This window comes from Henckelia pumila, chromosome 2, assembly GCF_033568475.1.
Source record: "Henckelia pumila isolate YLH828 chromosome 2, ASM3356847v2, whole genome shotgun sequence".
NCBI classification, from domain to species: domain Eukaryota; kingdom Viridiplantae; phylum Streptophyta; class Magnoliopsida; order Lamiales; family Gesneriaceae; genus Henckelia; species Henckelia pumila.
Genome location: NC_133121.1, coordinates 105,710,673 through 105,728,549, shown reverse-complemented (window position 1 = coordinate 105,728,549; position 17,877 = coordinate 105,710,673). Strand labels below are relative to the sequence as shown.

At 32.3% G+C, this 17,877-nt stretch overlaps 1 protein-coding gene and 1 pseudogene across 1 annotated transcript; both read left to right on the top strand.

Moving 5' to 3' along the window:
• Positions 1–2,702: 2,702 nt before the first annotated feature.
• Positions 2,703–3,545, top strand: LOC140885413 (non-specific lipid-transfer protein 1-like). Its single transcript, XM_073292371.1, has 2 exons — positions 2,703–3,108; positions 3,305–3,545. The coding sequence occupies exons 1-2, from the start codon at positions 2,744–2,746 to the stop codon at positions 3,312–3,314; spliced, it is 375 nt and encodes a 124-aa protein (XP_073148472.1). The 5' UTR covers positions 2,703–2,743; the 3' UTR covers positions 3,315–3,545.
• A 3,233-nt stretch (positions 3,546–6,778) lies between these two features.
• LOC140878086 (peptide chain release factor 1, mitochondrial-like) lies at positions 6,779–9,847 on the top strand (annotated as a pseudogene).
• Positions 9,848–17,877: the final 8,030 nt, after the last annotated feature.

The following is a 17,877-nucleotide window of genomic DNA, read 5'->3' as shown; positions in this document are numbered from 1 at the left end:
CGTGCTTCCAATTTTTCCATTAAATATGCATTCATAAACAAGGATTTAATTACGTAAAAATACAAAAATATCAAACTAACTAAAATGATAAGTTCAAACATATTACTTTTCGATTTAAGACTATATAACATTGAACCAAAATCTAAATTTTTGAAAAGATGTATTGCATAATTTTCAATAAATAATAAAAATAATAAAATGATTATATAATGATAAAATTTAAAATTAATTCTATATTTAACTGAATAAAATAATATTTTTAATTAAATAACTATGAAAAATATTAGTTATTTTATTTTAGTTTTAGTTATACAAAAAATATATTTTAATAGCAAATTTTATCATTATATAACAACTTTTTATTATTTAATTATTTAATGCAAATTGTGCAATACATATTTTCGAAAAATTTAGATTTTGGTTCAAACATTTATAGTCTTAAATTTAAAAGGTAATATACATGAACTTATCAAGTTTGTTCAATATTTTGGTATGCTTAGGTATTTTAATCATTGTTTATGAATGCATGTTTAATGTAAAAATTGAAAAAACGATGATTTAATAAAATAATAATATCAAGTAAAGTAATAATATTTTTTTAGAAACTGTTTGACCCATAAATTAATTTGTGCCATTAATTTATCATTTAATCAATTAAGAATTTTAATGATAGGCCTCGATGAATTAAAGCACAATTAAGTTACAGAAACTGCAAATATTTGGTCTAACAACTTTCAAGACCCACAATGCAAGCAATGAGATGGTGGAGTTGGGCACTCAAAAAACCGGTTTGACTCTCGAGGAACCAAGCAAAAAAAAAAAAACCAAGTCAAAACAGTTACAAGTGGAATGGTGGAGTTAGGCACTAGAGGAACCTTTGACACTCGAGAAACCAAGCTAAAAAAAAAGAGAGAGGAAGACCAAGTCAAAGCAATTAAGAGTTAGTGGGGCTATTAGTGATGTGCTGCAAGTAGTGGGCTAATGGAGGTGAGTAATTGGTGAACTGACTCGAGAACCAACATAAAGGGACTTTTATGCAAAACACAACAATCAACATTCACAACAAAACTTCAATCTCCAAAAACTCTGAATCTTTCAACATATTTTCGTATATTCATCTTCATTTTTTCCAGAATTTTCAGTGTACGTGTTTAGCAGTTTTTGCTAGTTCCTCGAACTATCCAGTAGCTTATTTTTCCTGTTTTGATGTCAAACATTTGTCATTTTCAAGTTAGATTTTTATTTTTATTTTTATTTTTATTTCATTTGGCACGTGAGTGTCTGGCACACCTGCAACCCACACAAAATTTGCCAATTTTTATGTGAAAACATAAACGAATTAATTAATAATAATAAATTTAAAATAAAAAACATATAAAAATTCATAAAATGTAAATGTTTGATAAATATTTTATAATTGGATCTTATGGGTTGAATAAATGTAAAAATTATACTTTTGAGAGGTCAAATATGTAATTTTAATATTTTACGTAGGTATTTGGCGCCAAAAAAGATCAAAATATTGACTTAGTCGCATGAGGGGCACGTGCGCAACAATCTCTCATATGAAACGGCGCGCGTGCTAATTTTATAAAAGGTTAGGGTTGAAAATTCATATTAAAATTTTAGAGGAAATAATTCATATATGTGCATTTTCAATATTTCATAGGGTTATTTGATGCAAATAATTCTTTAAAATAATATTGATTATTGAAGAAGTTATTTCAAAAAATCATGTATAATGTTTATTTATGATGTGTACGTAGTTTTAAATTACATATTATAATTTACTTTGATTATGATATTCGATTAGTTTGTGTCTCGCTACATATATTGATGATTTACATCTAAAAAATTTCACCGGGCCTAGGCCCAATTATAAAGGTCATCTTCAAATATTTTTGAGGCTCAAACATATTTAAATATTATATATTTAATTTAAGTAGACTCCTTCTATAAATATTTCAATTCAACTCATTATTAAGTTACACACTTTTTTAGCACTATAACGTTCTACTCTCGATTATTATTCATTGAGTAATCACTGACTTGAGCATCGAAGTGTCTTCTACGTACATATGACATATGAGTCGACGATAAATACGTTTTTCGAAAACAAAACAAGAGACTTGGGATATAAATGATAAAATAAAAATTTGAGAGACATAATTAGCCAAAAAAAAAAAAAAAAGAAGTGAAAACTAGAGACTAGATCGAGAGACATAATATTAATTAGTAGAAAATATGCATGTCTTGCTTGTGTATTAGAGAACTTTTATTTATGTAATTTTTTTTATTTATGTAAAATATGGAATGAGTAGGAGATTTTTAGTGAAATAAAGATAATTATTACAATATCTCCATCTTTTATATAATATATAATGTAAAATGCTAGGAGATTTTTAGTTAAAAAAATAACTATTACAATATCTCCATATTTTATATAATATATAATGTAAAATATGGAATGAATATGAGATTTTTAGTGAAATAAAGACAATTAATACAATATCTGCGTCCTTTTATATATATAATATATATAGAATATAAATATGCCAAATGTCATGAACAGAGATTTGAATTAAAAACCCCAACTGTCCACCAACAAAAATGTTTGACTCATTCATTAATTTCTCCAAAAAGCCATTAATTCCTTGCCCTCTCTCTATAAATTCAAACCCTGCTGACAAACGAAAAGCCCATTCAAATTAATATTCCATTCCTTAATTCCTCCAACGAATCAATGGCCAGCTTATCTGCAAGGACGACGACGTCGTTACTGGTGGCGATGATCACCGCGGCGCTGATTGCTCCGGCGCCCCCTACGGCGGAGGCAGCGGTTCAATGCACCTCGGTGCTGAACACACTGTCTCCATGCCTCAACTTTGTTTTATTCGGAGGCTCTGTGCCGCCGGCGGAGTGCTGCAATGGCGTAAGGTCTGTCTTCAATGCCGCCGCCACGAAAGAGGACCGCCAGGCCGTCTGCACGTGCTTGAAATCTCTCGTCGAATCCGCCACCCCCGGCATGATAAAAAACGCCGCCGAGATCCCCGGAAAATGTGGCGTCCCTATTTCTTTCGTCATCAGCCCATCCATTGACTGCTCCAAGTACGTACTTAATTAATTAAACTATATATATATATATATATATATAGGTTGATTCTATGCTACATGACCTGAGTTTCTCGTACAAATTAATTAATACATTCAGAATATTTGCTTGCCGTACTTTTTTTTTTTCTGAGAAATCAAAATATAATTTCTTTGCATTTTCTGATATATTTATTGTCTTGGTGGTTTGCAGGGTGAACTAAATAATGTTATAAATGGAGTTGGAATGAAGATGTTTGCTTTAAAGATCAGATATTTTATGTTTGTTTGGAGAAAATATATATTATGGGACGTTCGCGTATTTGTTATATGATTAAGAAGTTTTAGTTAGTACTTAGTAGTTATTTATGGTTTGATTAAGCTATTGCTATTGGTCTACCAATTTATTGATCAAGATATATGTTTTGTACTCGTCAGCTTTGTATGTGCCTCACTTTTAGCATGTTATTATCAACTTTAAATGCATGCATGGCATTGACATTACATATAGACGTGACTCGTGAGTGTCTTTTCATATATATATATATATATATATGAGATCCAATAATACAAAGGTCTTCCAGTGGTCTGTAAATAAATGTATATATAATGGCTCATACATTAATTCATCATTCCGTCCGTTGGATGATGACAGTGATAGCGAGTGTGACCAACCCCATCTAGACTTGTTTCTTCCTACTTTCATGATTCTCATCTTATGCTTCAGCCCCACCCATTAATTTACACACACACACATTCCATTAATTATTTCCATTTCATTTTTATATTATAGTAAGAAAACCTAATATTTATATACCTCTCTTTGTAATGAAAGTAGCTAACTAGCTTTAAGACTAATGATTATTGATTCTTGTTTTATCCAATATACGTACCCTAATCCTACAAGAAGTTAGATCAAAGAATATTGTTGAATTATTTTCTCATAATTTTGGCCTTGACAAAAGAAGTCATAAGCATGCAGTGTGCACCAATAGTGTCTATGTTAAATCCTCTACAAGCTGTCAACTTTAAATTTGGAAATTAAGAAATCATGTTTGAATCATTATTAATCATGCACCAAAAAAATTTCGGCAACCAATTCTGTATAAAAGAACAAAGTCAATGAATTATTTGGTTTCAGGCATAAAACATCCAAAAGCATAAAAAACTCATAACCGAAAGATCCACCTCTAAATGAAAATAGATAAATTGGAACAGTAAAGTACAACTGCATTTCCATGAATCCAAATCTTTCATGATTTTTTGTCCAAAATATGATATAATCGTAAATAAATATACGTACCTAGTAATCAATATAATCTTGTATGCATTTCGTTCATTCGGAACGGACTTCATTAATTTCTTCCATTGAGTACTCTGTTTTCACGAACTTCAAACCACAAAATAAATTATATTATTACCCAAATAAATGTAAATGACTTTGGAAAAAAATAACAAGACAATTATTTGAGAAGATTTACTATAGCGGACAGTGAATTCTTTTCACTGTTAACATTTCCTTCAATAATATATTTCATAAATCTCATGACATAATAACCACATTGTTTTGCATCTGGTTGTCGAGGACCCTTTGTAGAAGAAAGCAGAATTCACTGTCTACAAATAATATTTGTAGATGAATCACAAGTAAACATATATATACCTCTTGTTTTGTGTCTGACTTAGCAGATAACTTGTCACTGTAAGTCTCCATCAGAGTAATTCTGGTATACTCGGAAGGAACCCTGCTATGCAAGCTCAGTTTCGTAGCCTACAAGTAGAGTGTAATTCCAGTCAAAAAACATGAACACAAAAATCATTCAGATCGAGTGTTTCCAATCATGTAAGGAGAGGTGTCAATATTGCATGTGGCTAGAATATTGCCTGTATAGATATGCATGGAAAAGCATGTTATCATGATGCACTAATCAAGATTTGCAGCTGAAAATAACAACCACATTTAAGAGCTTTCGTTAATATTTAAAGGTCATGAGTACAATACAATAAGAACTCGTTTCAGATTAGTTATACATGCATTTAGATATATATCATAATTTTAGATTGAGAACACTAGAACAGACCTTTTCCTCTTGGGGTTTGCTTCTTGTAAACCATGCATGAGATGTAAGGGCATCAATCTGTCTCCTCGCAAATGCCTGGTAGAAGTACGTACATAGCCATACAAAAATGGAATTAAAGTTATAAAATATTTTTCAGTTTCATGAGTACTTTTACGAAGGTGATTTATTGTCAATGAGTTGAAGACATACCCTGTAAAGAGGTATATCTTTTGCATGTTGAACTTTCGTTTGTATAACAAAACTACTCGAATCAGCCAAGATCCCGCCAACTTCAACAAAGTCAGGAAAGTTTCCACAATATCTTCCTGATACAAACAATGGACATCCAGATGACAGGTCTGGTATATGAAATGGATGAAACTGCAATGAGATCGAAAAGTTATAAGTTGGATAGACATGTTACTCAAAATTCTGTATAATCAATTAAAGCAATGATTCGACATAATAAGATTAGAGTGTATAGTAAGTGTGGAAGCATTTTATTATATACTGAAAATAGGGACATGATTTAAAGCAATTTTGTTCTCTGCGATTTAAATTGTGATCATATATATTCTGGTTAAACGAAACAGTTAACAAACAAAGTATTTGTTCAGTTCTAATGATATTATATGATGACACTGTCATAATTCATCATACCTCAAGTGAATCGAGATCCTTGGAAGCATCAAAGCTTATTTCTGCAAGTATAACTTTTGACACATTACTATTTGTCAACACTACAACAAATATGTTAATTAACCACACTAAAAAGACAACGGTTTTATACACAAACTGTTGTCTTTTAGCCTTTAACAACGGTTTTTACAAAAACCGTTGTCGTTGGCCGTATTTTCATTAAAAACAACAACGGTGTTTAAAAAACCGTTGTCTTATATGTGTCAAAGACAACGGTTTTAAAAAACCGTTGTCTATGAGCGGATTTTTTATGGCCTACGACAATGGTTTTAATCAACCGTTGTCTATATGCGTGTTTTTTAGGATCTACCACAATGGTTTTTAAAACCGTTGTCTCTGTGCGTGCTTTTGGAGTTCTACGACAACGGGTTTTGTTTAATCGTTGTCTTTTTATTTTATTTTTTAAAGTCAAAGACAACAATTTTAATAAATCATTGTGTTTGGAATTTTTTTAAAAAAAAATAAACTGAATATAAAATAAAAAACAAAACACAACTTTCCTCTTCTTCTATTCATTCTCAAACAATTTCCTGTCAAACCCTAACCCCATCCCCAATCTGCCACCCTCACTGCACGTACACCGTCGGAAACAGGCTTGAGATCTTCGTGACTTTGTAGTACAATCCTAGGCGACATCAACCAGTGGATTTCCCCCACTTAATTATGTCTGCTCCTCTCCTCGCCATTTGATATTTGAAGTTTCTCCCATAATTTTTGTTTTTCATCTTTTTTCTTTGAAATCTGAGACTGGTAGGTAATTTTTTTTGTCGGTGGTGGTGGTGTTCTGGTGGGTATGTATTGGGCTGAATTCTTGTTTGTTTGGATGTAAAATTTGGTTTGCGGTTCTTGGGGGGTCTCAAATTCTAGACTTCTCTTCCGATCTCTCTTTAATTTATTAGAGTTTTGTGATTTTTTTTTTGGAACAAAGAATGCGACTTTTTAGCAACATTTTGGTGTTTTTATTTATGGATCTGCTGTTATTTGATTTTGAATTGAAATTTTGGTATGTCGAGTGGTTTTTTAAGCGGCTGAATTCGTCTCTAACAAGTTTTGGTGGATTTCAATTCCGTTATTCAACCAACCAACACCCTTTTCTTCTTACTCCACCTCTTTCCTGGCGGCGCATACTGTTTCGGAACCACCGCATCAACTTTCTTAGAATTTAATTCAGATCATGGAACATAAATTATCCGCCATCGAAACCCGTCATGCTTATATTCAGAGCATAGTCAATCAGGTAATTAAATTTTGAGCATTTGTTTGTACCCACTTACAATCTGTTTGGGGAAGATCTTTTTTAACTCGTCTGAAAAGATAGCCAGATGCATTGCCCGAAAAGTATACAAACGCCAATAAGAAGCTGAAGAAGCTCCGAGATTCAGTTGATTTGATAAATCAGTTGAGAACCGTGAGCAGGGTAATTATCTCACTCAGTCTCACTGCGATTGTTAATCGCTGCCAGCATATGGCTTGATGGTTCCTTTTTTTTTGAAAAGGATATCGACGGGATGAAGTTGATGAATGTTGAAAGTCAGGATGACAGAGACATTGTAAGGCCCGGGATTATTTAATTTTAATCCGAGAATATTTAATTTGGGAATATTTAGAGTTTAGAATTAAATTCTAATATTCTTAAATTGAAAAGGATTGAAATTGAATTAAATCGCTTTTCCGGGGACTGAATTGCAAATAGTCAAAAGTTCAGGGACTAAACTGCAAATATGATATATATATATATATCTCAATTTCCACTTGAATTAAGCTGAATACACGTGCATATCAGATTTTGGAAAGGAAAAGAAACAGAGGAATCGTCCAAACCTTCAAGAACTCCATTTTCGTCCCGTTCAAGCTTCGATAACTTGCGTTCCGGTTATCAGAAATTCCAGATAAATATATATCTGCGATCACAGCTTCGAGACCTTCGATTTGGTACATGTTTTATTCACATATCTCAGATTTTATTTTTATGTGAAAGATGGAAAATTATGATTTTATCATATATGCGTATATCAGCTGTACCGATCGTGTATTCGCAGACGGTTCGGAAAAAGACTGTCGTTCGGATTTTATATGAATTTGGGAAGAATAATTCGAACACTACCATGTTTGATTGATATTGATTTTTATGGTAATGAGATGATATGTTAGAGATTATAAGTTATCTGGATTGTTGGATTGATTTGGATATTGTTTGGATTGCCGGTTTTAGCCGTTATGCCGTCGATTTGCAAAATGTCAAGACTTTGATATTGTTGATTGAACGAAGCATGGTTTGAATGGCATTTGATCTTGTTAGTTATTCGATATGTAATTTATCAGCTTTCTATCGAAGTTGCCGAACTCGAGATCTCCGAGTCAAACCGAGAAGGATTTGAAGCAAGGTTTGCTAGCATTTGCACTTGAGATTGAGTTGAGAAGTGGAGCAACCTTTTGATATGGATTTTCATTGATGTACTTGCAGATTTGAAGTACTTTCAGACGTGACATAGAAAGGTATAAATGACAGCAAATCCTGATGGGATAGAACGCTTGAAATAGCTTTCATTTCAAGTATTCTCATGTCAATCACATACTTGTTTCTTTATATTTCTTATGTGATTATTTGTTTGTACTGCTTTGTTTGCTTATATGCTTAGTTGTTCAAGATGTGTTTTATAGCTTTTAATGCATACAGCTTATGTTGCATTCATCTTGAACTCCAGCCTTAATAGCACAGAGGGCAGCCATCGCCTAGAGTGCAGATGACGTTTGGAGAGCTGTAGTGAGTGGCATGGACTGTAAATTTATTTCTAGAGTCAGCTTGACTCATGGCACAGAATATGGATTTATGTTCAGAGCCAGAAGACTCACTATAGTTGTACCAAAGTCAGAGGACTAAAATACTTGATGCCGCCTCGAATGGGAGTATCGGTGGTTTGATAGTTATTTTATTCCTCGGGATCCCAAAGAACTAAGTTTTATTGATATCAGCTTGATAGCCTTCCTTTGCCATTTGCATTGCATTCACGTTTATTATCTCGCGTTTAAAGTTGTTTATACTGGGATTTTATTCTCACCGGAGTTATCCGGCTATTGCTTTGTTTTGTATGTGTGCATGTCAATAGGTGGGGCAGGAGCTAGTCAGAAAAGACAAGGATAGCTCGAGATTGAGGCATAGCAAGTGAGGACACGGGCTTAAGTAGCACGACTTGTACTTTATGTTGTTAAACCATGCTAGAAGTGATACAAGAACTTTGTATATTATGGCTTGAATACATGCTAGTTTATGTTTATTATGTTTAGAAGCTTGTAAGACGTTATAAGATAGCATGTATTTGATTTTGTAGCATGTATAAAAGATTATGACTTGTTTATCCATTCTTTGGCAGCAGATTTTTGATAGCATATTCCCCGATCGAGCGAGACCCTGCCTTTTAAAACAAAATTTTTTTTTTTAGCTCTTGTTTCTTTAATTCTTTTAAGTACTTGTTTAATTGTTAATTACAATAAATTGCCCTAAAATAAGATTAGCAACCCGGGTCCCCACAGACATGCAATAAATGGCTTCTCAAGAATTGGGGCAACTATCAAAAGAAAAAAAGCGGCTCCAGTATTTGTTGCTCAAGTCCTTGCTACCTAAGGATGACGCAGATGAGCGTGACTGCATATTGGAAGTCTGAGTAGGTAGAAAATCCCACCACTAGCCCAGGGCCTGCATATTTACTTCACGAGCTTTATGGTTATTTTTGTCCTTTAAGGTAGAAATCTATTATTGACATTCTTGGCGTGATTTGTTTCAGGAACTGGAGGAGAAGATGCCTCTTTGTTTGCCATGGACGTATTCAAGATGTTGGAGCTGTTTCTATAACTTGTGTTACATATTAAGTGTTTCTTTTTGGCATTCTGACTTTTTGTTGATCTTAATCAGGTATGAGAAGTACTCGCTACAGAAAGGTTGGAGGTTCGAAGTTTTGGATTTGGCAGAGTCTAACCTTAAAGAGTACAAGGTCCACTGAGTTCCTGCCATTTAATATAGAAATTTCATTAAAATCTTGTTTGAATTGATTTAAAATGAAGAATACCTAAATAATTATTTTAAATCCTTTACACGTGTGTGGAAATTCTTGAGTTATACTGATTCCCAATGCATTGGTTAAAATTTGGAGTTTTCGTGTGTTGTTTTCCCAAAATTCTGATGCAACCAACAGGAAATAGCAAAATTCATGTGGAGTTTAATTTAATGAACAAAATATTTAGAAAAAAATGTTAGATACATACACAATTAAATAATATCTTTGAATATATAGATATCTCGACAAAAATATCTTTCCATTAGTACTGATTTTGGGTAGTTTAGTATAACCATATATAACATTTATTGTAAATATAACATAACTCAAATATTTAACATGGTCTCATCTCCAAATTTGAACTATAATGTACAAGACGTCATTCAAACGTTGTTTGTTGGAATGTTATTGTTAGAGATCTAAGAGACAACACACATAACAGAGAGTATATTCAAGTTTCAGCAGTAATATCCAAATCATAATCCGAGTTTGATCGGAACTGGATAATTATCGATACAATCACACCATGGATTAAAATGCAACAGGTACTGAAATTTGGATATGTATTGTCAATATTGGCTTAATTACTTGTTTATGTGCAACATCGGGTGATAGTATAACCTGTTTCAGATGGCTTCCTCTTGATGTCGCGAGGATGTGGGGACGTCATTGGCTCAAGTCGCTGCTGACACCTAACTATGCTTTACCAATCCAAGTGTCTCCACCTTCTAATTATTTATCATTGTCGCTCATGAGTGTGTTAAATATAGAAAGGTAAGAATTAATATGGAAGATAATTTTTGTTAGCTGATCATTTGTGGTGTTTGTGCTGATAAAGTTCTTATTCGGAAGGTGGCCAGCCAAGTATCACATGGTGGAGTAATTGATTTCCAATAAACTTTTAAACTCGAACACCAGGTGCTTGTGGTGCATTTGTTTTTTTAAAAAAAAATTTCCTCGTTCAAGAATCAAATAATTTTGAATAAATACAGTTTTTTTCTTGGAATGCTTATAATTTTCTGTACGGCACTCCATCGCAGAATACTAAAATATTTTTTTCCTCTAAACCATTTTTTTAAGGATTCCCCTAAACCAATTTTGATAATTAACACTGAAATTATTTTTATTTCAACAGAGATTGTGGTTTGCAAGCCTCAACAACTGCATCAGATGATGCTGATATTTGTGTCGTGTATTGAGCGAGCATGCAGTGTAGCCGCTGAAGGTCTGGTACCTTTTTCATCATCGATATAATGTCGTGTCTGAATTATAATGTATCCATGGTTATAATTCCATTATTTTGTGTTGGTATCAAATTCATTATTTCTAGTTTATTCTATCAATATGCTTCAACCAAAGGTGGACTAGTGCGCTCAGTTCAATTGTTTGTTCCTCTCAAATAAAAAGTTTATTTCATTTGCAATTTCCCTCTTAAGTTTAGTGCCCAATGTCACATTATTGAATATCCACCCCCGAATACCAAGACTATTTATAGATTGATATAGACCAGCGATCATATCTGCATTTACTTGAATATACTCTGACCATATGCTGCTTATACCCTTTAATTTTATGATGTATTTTCGTTTTCCAGACAATACACAGATAAAGGGATTTGTTGGGTAAGAAACACTGTGGTTTAGGACATCGATGACACTGTTATGGGATTTAGATTGCTAAGGTTGTACGGGTATGAGGTTACTTCAGGTATAATTACTCTTCACTCATATATATTGTAAAAAATAATAATATAAATTGAAAAAAAGGACTAAACATCATGACATAGAATTTTAACATGTTCTGAAATCAATATCAGTATTTCTTTTTGTAATGATCTGTGGAGTACTGAGAAGTCCATTTTCCAAGCTTGATGCATAATGATTTTGAAAGCTCCCTGTGTTTCCTGGCCATCACAAGGTGCCAGTGATTTTTCACTGCATTATCTTCTCTACATGGAAAAAGCATGGAAATCAGCGCCCATTTGTTGTCGTATTGTGTTTGAGTTTCCATTAATCTGTGCTTCTCTTCTTCACTGAAAGATCATTTATTTATCTTTGGATCAAGCTGATTATGCCATCTCAACCTACAACTTTTGCCTTCAAACAATCAAGTAAAATATTATTGAAAAAACATTATTTTAAAGATAGATATATGATTTAATTAAAGAATATCGATGATTATATTACGTACGTACGTACCTGAACTTGATCCTCTTAGTTTTTCAGCTACGAGGTTCCAGTTCTGCGGGCTGTACATGGCTACGAAAAATAGAGCAGAACACTTGCGGCAGAGCTGTGGATCAGGTTATGACAGTTCTGAATTTGCTGTTTCTTTTGCATTCGAGGAATTTTTGTTCTTTTTTTAGTTATTATTTTTGCTGAATTTAGAATCGATTCTGGTTCGGCTGATTTGATGTTTGATTTAGCTGTATGATTGATTTTGATTATGTGTGCGATGGAGCTGTTGCTTGATTATTTTGTTGTTATTTATTATTTGATTCTCCTTTTGTGATATTTGTTTTTGATTTTCAAATGCGGCAATGTTTGAGTTGCTTGTTTGTATGATTGTTTGAGAAAATTGTTATGTTTAGTTCAAGTGGTGATCATTGGAATGAACTCGTGAAGAGATTTCTTGATAGTAATGGTTGTACATGAATCTAGAGTTGAATTTGGTGATGTGCTTGAATCATGTGTAAATTTGTGTCTACTAATTGAATGGTTCCCATTGAATAACATGTGCTTTTTTTAAAAAGGTTTTGACCGAATCAGATTGGCTTTCTTGATTATAATCCTCTGCGCCCGAAGAGTAAGTGTATGTATGGCAATTGAACTAATACTGCTCACGATTGTCGAGTTTGAATGTGACAAAGTGGAATCATAGCTCGATATGATTTTAAATTTGTATCCATTTTAAAAAATCAAGATGTATTTTACCATACACTTTGCATATTTGTTGGTCAATAATACTCAATTGCCTTTCACACATTATATTTAACCTCAGTATTCCATTGACTGTGATGTTAAGTGCATGCATATGTAAAAATAGGTGTGTGAGAATAGCTGAGACGGAGTTGAGCTCGAGCAATGTCACGGTAACGGGCACCATGATTTCTATCCTTGTTATCTATTGATGATTTAGCTGATCAGATTGCTGAAATCCTTAATTATTTCGGGTAATATAAGCGTTCACAAATTTCATCTTTATTTGCTGCTATGGATGTGTAAATATCTAACTCTCTCCCCCCAGCCTTGGTGCAATGTTGTGCCTGGGGGTAACAGCTGGAGCTTATATTCTTACCTTGTTTGTTGTAAGTAATTCTTCCATAGAACAAGCCTTTGTTGTGCCTCGCTTTATGTGTGCATATTTTCAAGAATATTGGGTTTGAGAACGAACTTTGTGTACCTACAAGAGTTTGTTTAAATTAAATTAAACTGATCATGGCAGATAAGAAGAACTTTCCATCCGGATCGGGCAGTGTTTCCTCTTGAATGGTTTCATTTTCTTAGGAAGGTATCTTCACAAGCCCCATAGATTTCTGTCTTAGTTTTTGCCAGTGGGAAGTGGGGTTGAGGTCCTGGAATTGAATTCAGTAGGGGTTGATTTTGTATGTAGTGGTTTATGTATTGTGAAACTCGTGGATACAATTTACAGTGTAGTTTTATTTTCATTTACAGTGTAGCAAGTGAAAACTAAAATTCGCATTTATTCTATGTCTGTGCCATTTCTCGAAATTTTCGTTTGCTGTTGTAATCTTATTTTGAATTGTTGCAGGGAATAGTGATGGATGTTAATCTGGAAGGAGTGTTCCAAGTAAATTTATATAGATTAGTTCATAACTCGATCTTTATATTTTCTAGTGTAGATTGATTTAGAATTAGAATACTGATTTGTAATATTGAAAAATTGTATATTAAATTTTATTTTAGAAATTTTAATTTTTTTTTATTTATAATATTGAAAATTTGTATATTAAAATTTTTTTTTTGTTTTTTATTTGAGCAACGACAACGGATAAAATCCGTTGTCTTTTTCATTTTAAAACCGTTGTACTTTTGGGTGTTGTCAAAAGTATACCCAACGACAACGGATAAAAACCGTTGTCATTTCAAGGCAACGACAACGGATAAAATCCGTTGTCTTTTGAAAGCAACGACAACGGATAAAAATCGTTGTCGTTTCAAGGCAACGACAACAGAAATCTGTTGTCGTTGAGTATACTTTTGACAACACCCAAAAGTACAACGGTTTTGAGACACATACGACAACGGATTTTATCCGTTGTCGTTTGCTGTTTTTGTTGTAGTGCAATTTAATGAACAATATAGGAACATTCAGCTTGAAGATTTCATTGAAAATACCATAGCTAGATATTAAAAAATGATTCAATGAACTCTGAAAGCAACAAATTTGATGGTTATACGTCAAAAATCAGCAATAAGAAATGAAGAACATGATTGTGAATGTGAACTAAGGAAGAAAAAGGAGAATGCTTTAAAATGGATATTTCTCTCGGTACTCTGCTATCATATATACACTATAATGTATGACTGAAATGAGTATTCATTCAAGTAATAAAAAGACTAACTGGCTTATCGATGGAATCCTTGATGAGGGTAGTCCACAACGAATTCGAATTTATAACCACAATAGAAAACACATCAACGCAATAGTGAAACAATAATAAAAACTAGCAGAATAGCAAAAGGAGCTCACTGCTCACCTCAATAAACACTAACATACAAAAAAAAGAAAAAAGAGCTCAATCCCTACTCAAGCTCGAGTTCATCATCCTACTCGAACAATTTCAGTAAAAGAGCATACTGCTCTTCACGCTTCTTTTGCAAAAACTTGAAAAGGAAAAATGATAAAAGAGCAACTGACACAAGCATAGTGGACTAATTAACAACAAATCCACAATCTTAATCATCCAATTCTCCCTCACAGACATTTCTACAAACACTTAACTTACCATCAAGAGGACTGAATTTTTTCCTATCTTTCTTCAGAAAAAATAAATTCAATGATGTATAACAGAATTAAAAAAAAATTATATGACATTGAAAGAAATCGGTACCTTCTTGAATCCGATACCTTGAAAGCAGAGATTTGGCTACTTGTGTTTTCTCCTTCCCGTATTTTCTTCTTTTTCAAGCCGAGTTTTCAAAAATTTCAAGTCAATAGGACGTATAGATACCGTTTCAAAAGAGAAATCCCACACATCCAAACTTGAACATTGTTTGAAAAAATCCCCAAAAAAAAAAAAAGAACACAAAACAGAGTCTCGATTTTTAACCCTTTTCTCGACATTCACCAAAAGCCCAAATAACAATAAATATAGACCCTCAACATATACTAAAATACCAGGAAGCATGAGCACGAAGCAAGAGAAGAAAGGAACGAAACTTCCATAGTGAAAGTCGCGACACTGTAGTTCCGATCCAAGCATTAAACTCACGATTGAATTCACGATTGGCGTTGCTAAGGCTTGGGCTAGATGCAAGGAGGTCGGACGACCATTTTTCGGCGATCTATCGGCGCCGGAGGTGAGCTGGGTTGAAGGGTGCGACGGGTTTGGCTAGGGATTGGGTTTCTCCCGTTTCTTCACTGAAGGCTCAAGGCGTGTAGTGTATAGGTTATTATGTATTATATCGTGTATATTTTTTAAATTTAATTAATAAATGTATTATATTGTGTATATTTTTTAAAATAATAAAAATAAATATAAATAATAAATAAAAACGACAACGGATTACAAAATGTGTTGTCGTAGACCTCCAAAAATGCACATAGACAACAGTAAATTAAAACCGTTGTCGTAGATCATAAAAAACCCGCTCATATTTGATATATATAAGACAACGGTTTTGTGAAAACCATTGTCGTTTCTAAATAAAATATGGCCAACAACAACGATTTTTTTAAAAAACTGTTGTTAAAGACTAAAAGACAACACTTTAGATATAAAATCGTTGTCTTTATAGTGTGGTAACATTCATATATTTGTTGTAGTGATGTATCGATTTTTGGCAATTTCGGTCCTTTTTATTCAAAAATGCTTACATGGCACTGTTCACGTCAGCTCCACATCAGCACTGAATTGGTGTCACGTCGGTGCCACATCGAAAAAAGGACTAAAATTGCCAAAAAAATAAAGATAGCGCACTAAAACTGAAATCTAAAAATATAAAAGACTGAAATCGCAAAGTGACAAACATACAAATTCAAAAAAGCAATTTTCCCTATATATATATATATTTATGGCATTTGTCCTACACATTTAGGCTTTAGCTAGGCCAATTTTTGTATTCAGAGAGATATATTCATCTTATTTATTGAGGATTTTAATATATCTTTCTATATTATAAAAGTTGAGATCCTTAATGGTCTGACTTGATGACACCAAATAGTTTTTACTTTTTACAAAAATAACCATGTCCACTTAAAAGAAATCTATAATTTAATCATAACTTCCACAAATATTATCCACTTTCAAAAATTCAAAAATTATCTTTCACAATTCATATATTATTTAAGAAAATTATATCTTTACCATCTTTATTATTTTACACACGCGTTGCGTGTGCTCCGTCGTTAGTATAAAATAATAATTGAAGATATGATAATCGGATCTACTGGTAGGCTATCATGGGAATAGCCCAGCCCATCTATTTTTTTAGTTAACACCTATATAAGTTTTTAATTTCATCCAATGTTTAATTAATTATCAGAGCTAGGGAAATCAGTCTCATATTGTTTTCGCGTGAATCCATCATAATTTCAATTGCTTCTAATTTAAATTAAGTAATGTCGACTAGTTTGAAAAGTTATCATTATAATGAGTTTAAGAAATTTTTTAATGGATTCTAAATATTAAAATCCAATATTTTGCATGTATTTTAAAAAAAGACATCTTATATTAAAGTTATTTTCTCACACATGTGATTGACGTAAGTGTGTGATGTAGTCATATATATAGTTTTATTAATAGGATTCTTGTGAGATAATTTCTCATATATATCTATGAGAATGGTTAACAAGATTCATCTACATGTATAGTAAAAAAGCATAACTTTTCATAAGTATGGTATTGAACGTTGAAGATTCGCGTCTCATAAAATAAACTCGTGAATTGATCTCTTCACAGTTTTTTTGTAGTTTTATTTATTTTTAAAATAAAAACGTACTAATGAAGTTATTGAAGTGTGGTTTTATTACACTATTGCATACAAATAAAAATAAATAAACAAATAAAAGATACATCGTCATTTTAATTTAGGCATGCATGTAAAATTATGCCTAAAAATCAAATCCTTATTTCTATCTAATAATGAAAGAGGAGGGGCCAACTTCGGTGGTGGTGATACTCGACTTGCATTGCGAATGTTGTGTCAATAAAGTTAGATGCTCTATTTACTATTTTTCTATTTTAAATCAATCAATATCCAATCAATGGCTCATCAACATTTGAAGCCCTCCTCGTCTCTAAATCTTGGAACAATGATACTATTTAATAAAGATAAATTAGTAAAATATCAAGACAAATAACATTAAATATAACAACTAGACAATATAATTAGGACAGATGAAAAATAAAATATATATAAATGTATGTGTGGGACATAAGGAGTATATATTACGTAGTAAATTCATAGGTTTCATAAAGAAACAATTGAAAAAATAAATTTTAAAAGTGTATTTTAATTTTAGATATTGTGCCAATTAAGTGATATTTATATTTTATGACATGCCAGGATGAAACGTGTAATTTGGAAATTCGTTGCAATCTCTTGTAATTCGGTCTTCACCATACTAATAACTTCTAATTTTTTTTTAATTTTTTTAATGTTTTTTTCCTACTAGAAACGACTAATTAATCCACATATATTGTTTATTTAATTCATGTAATCGACATTCTTTTAAATGACTCATATAACGAGAATAAAGTTAATATATTATTATAAATTATAATTATACAC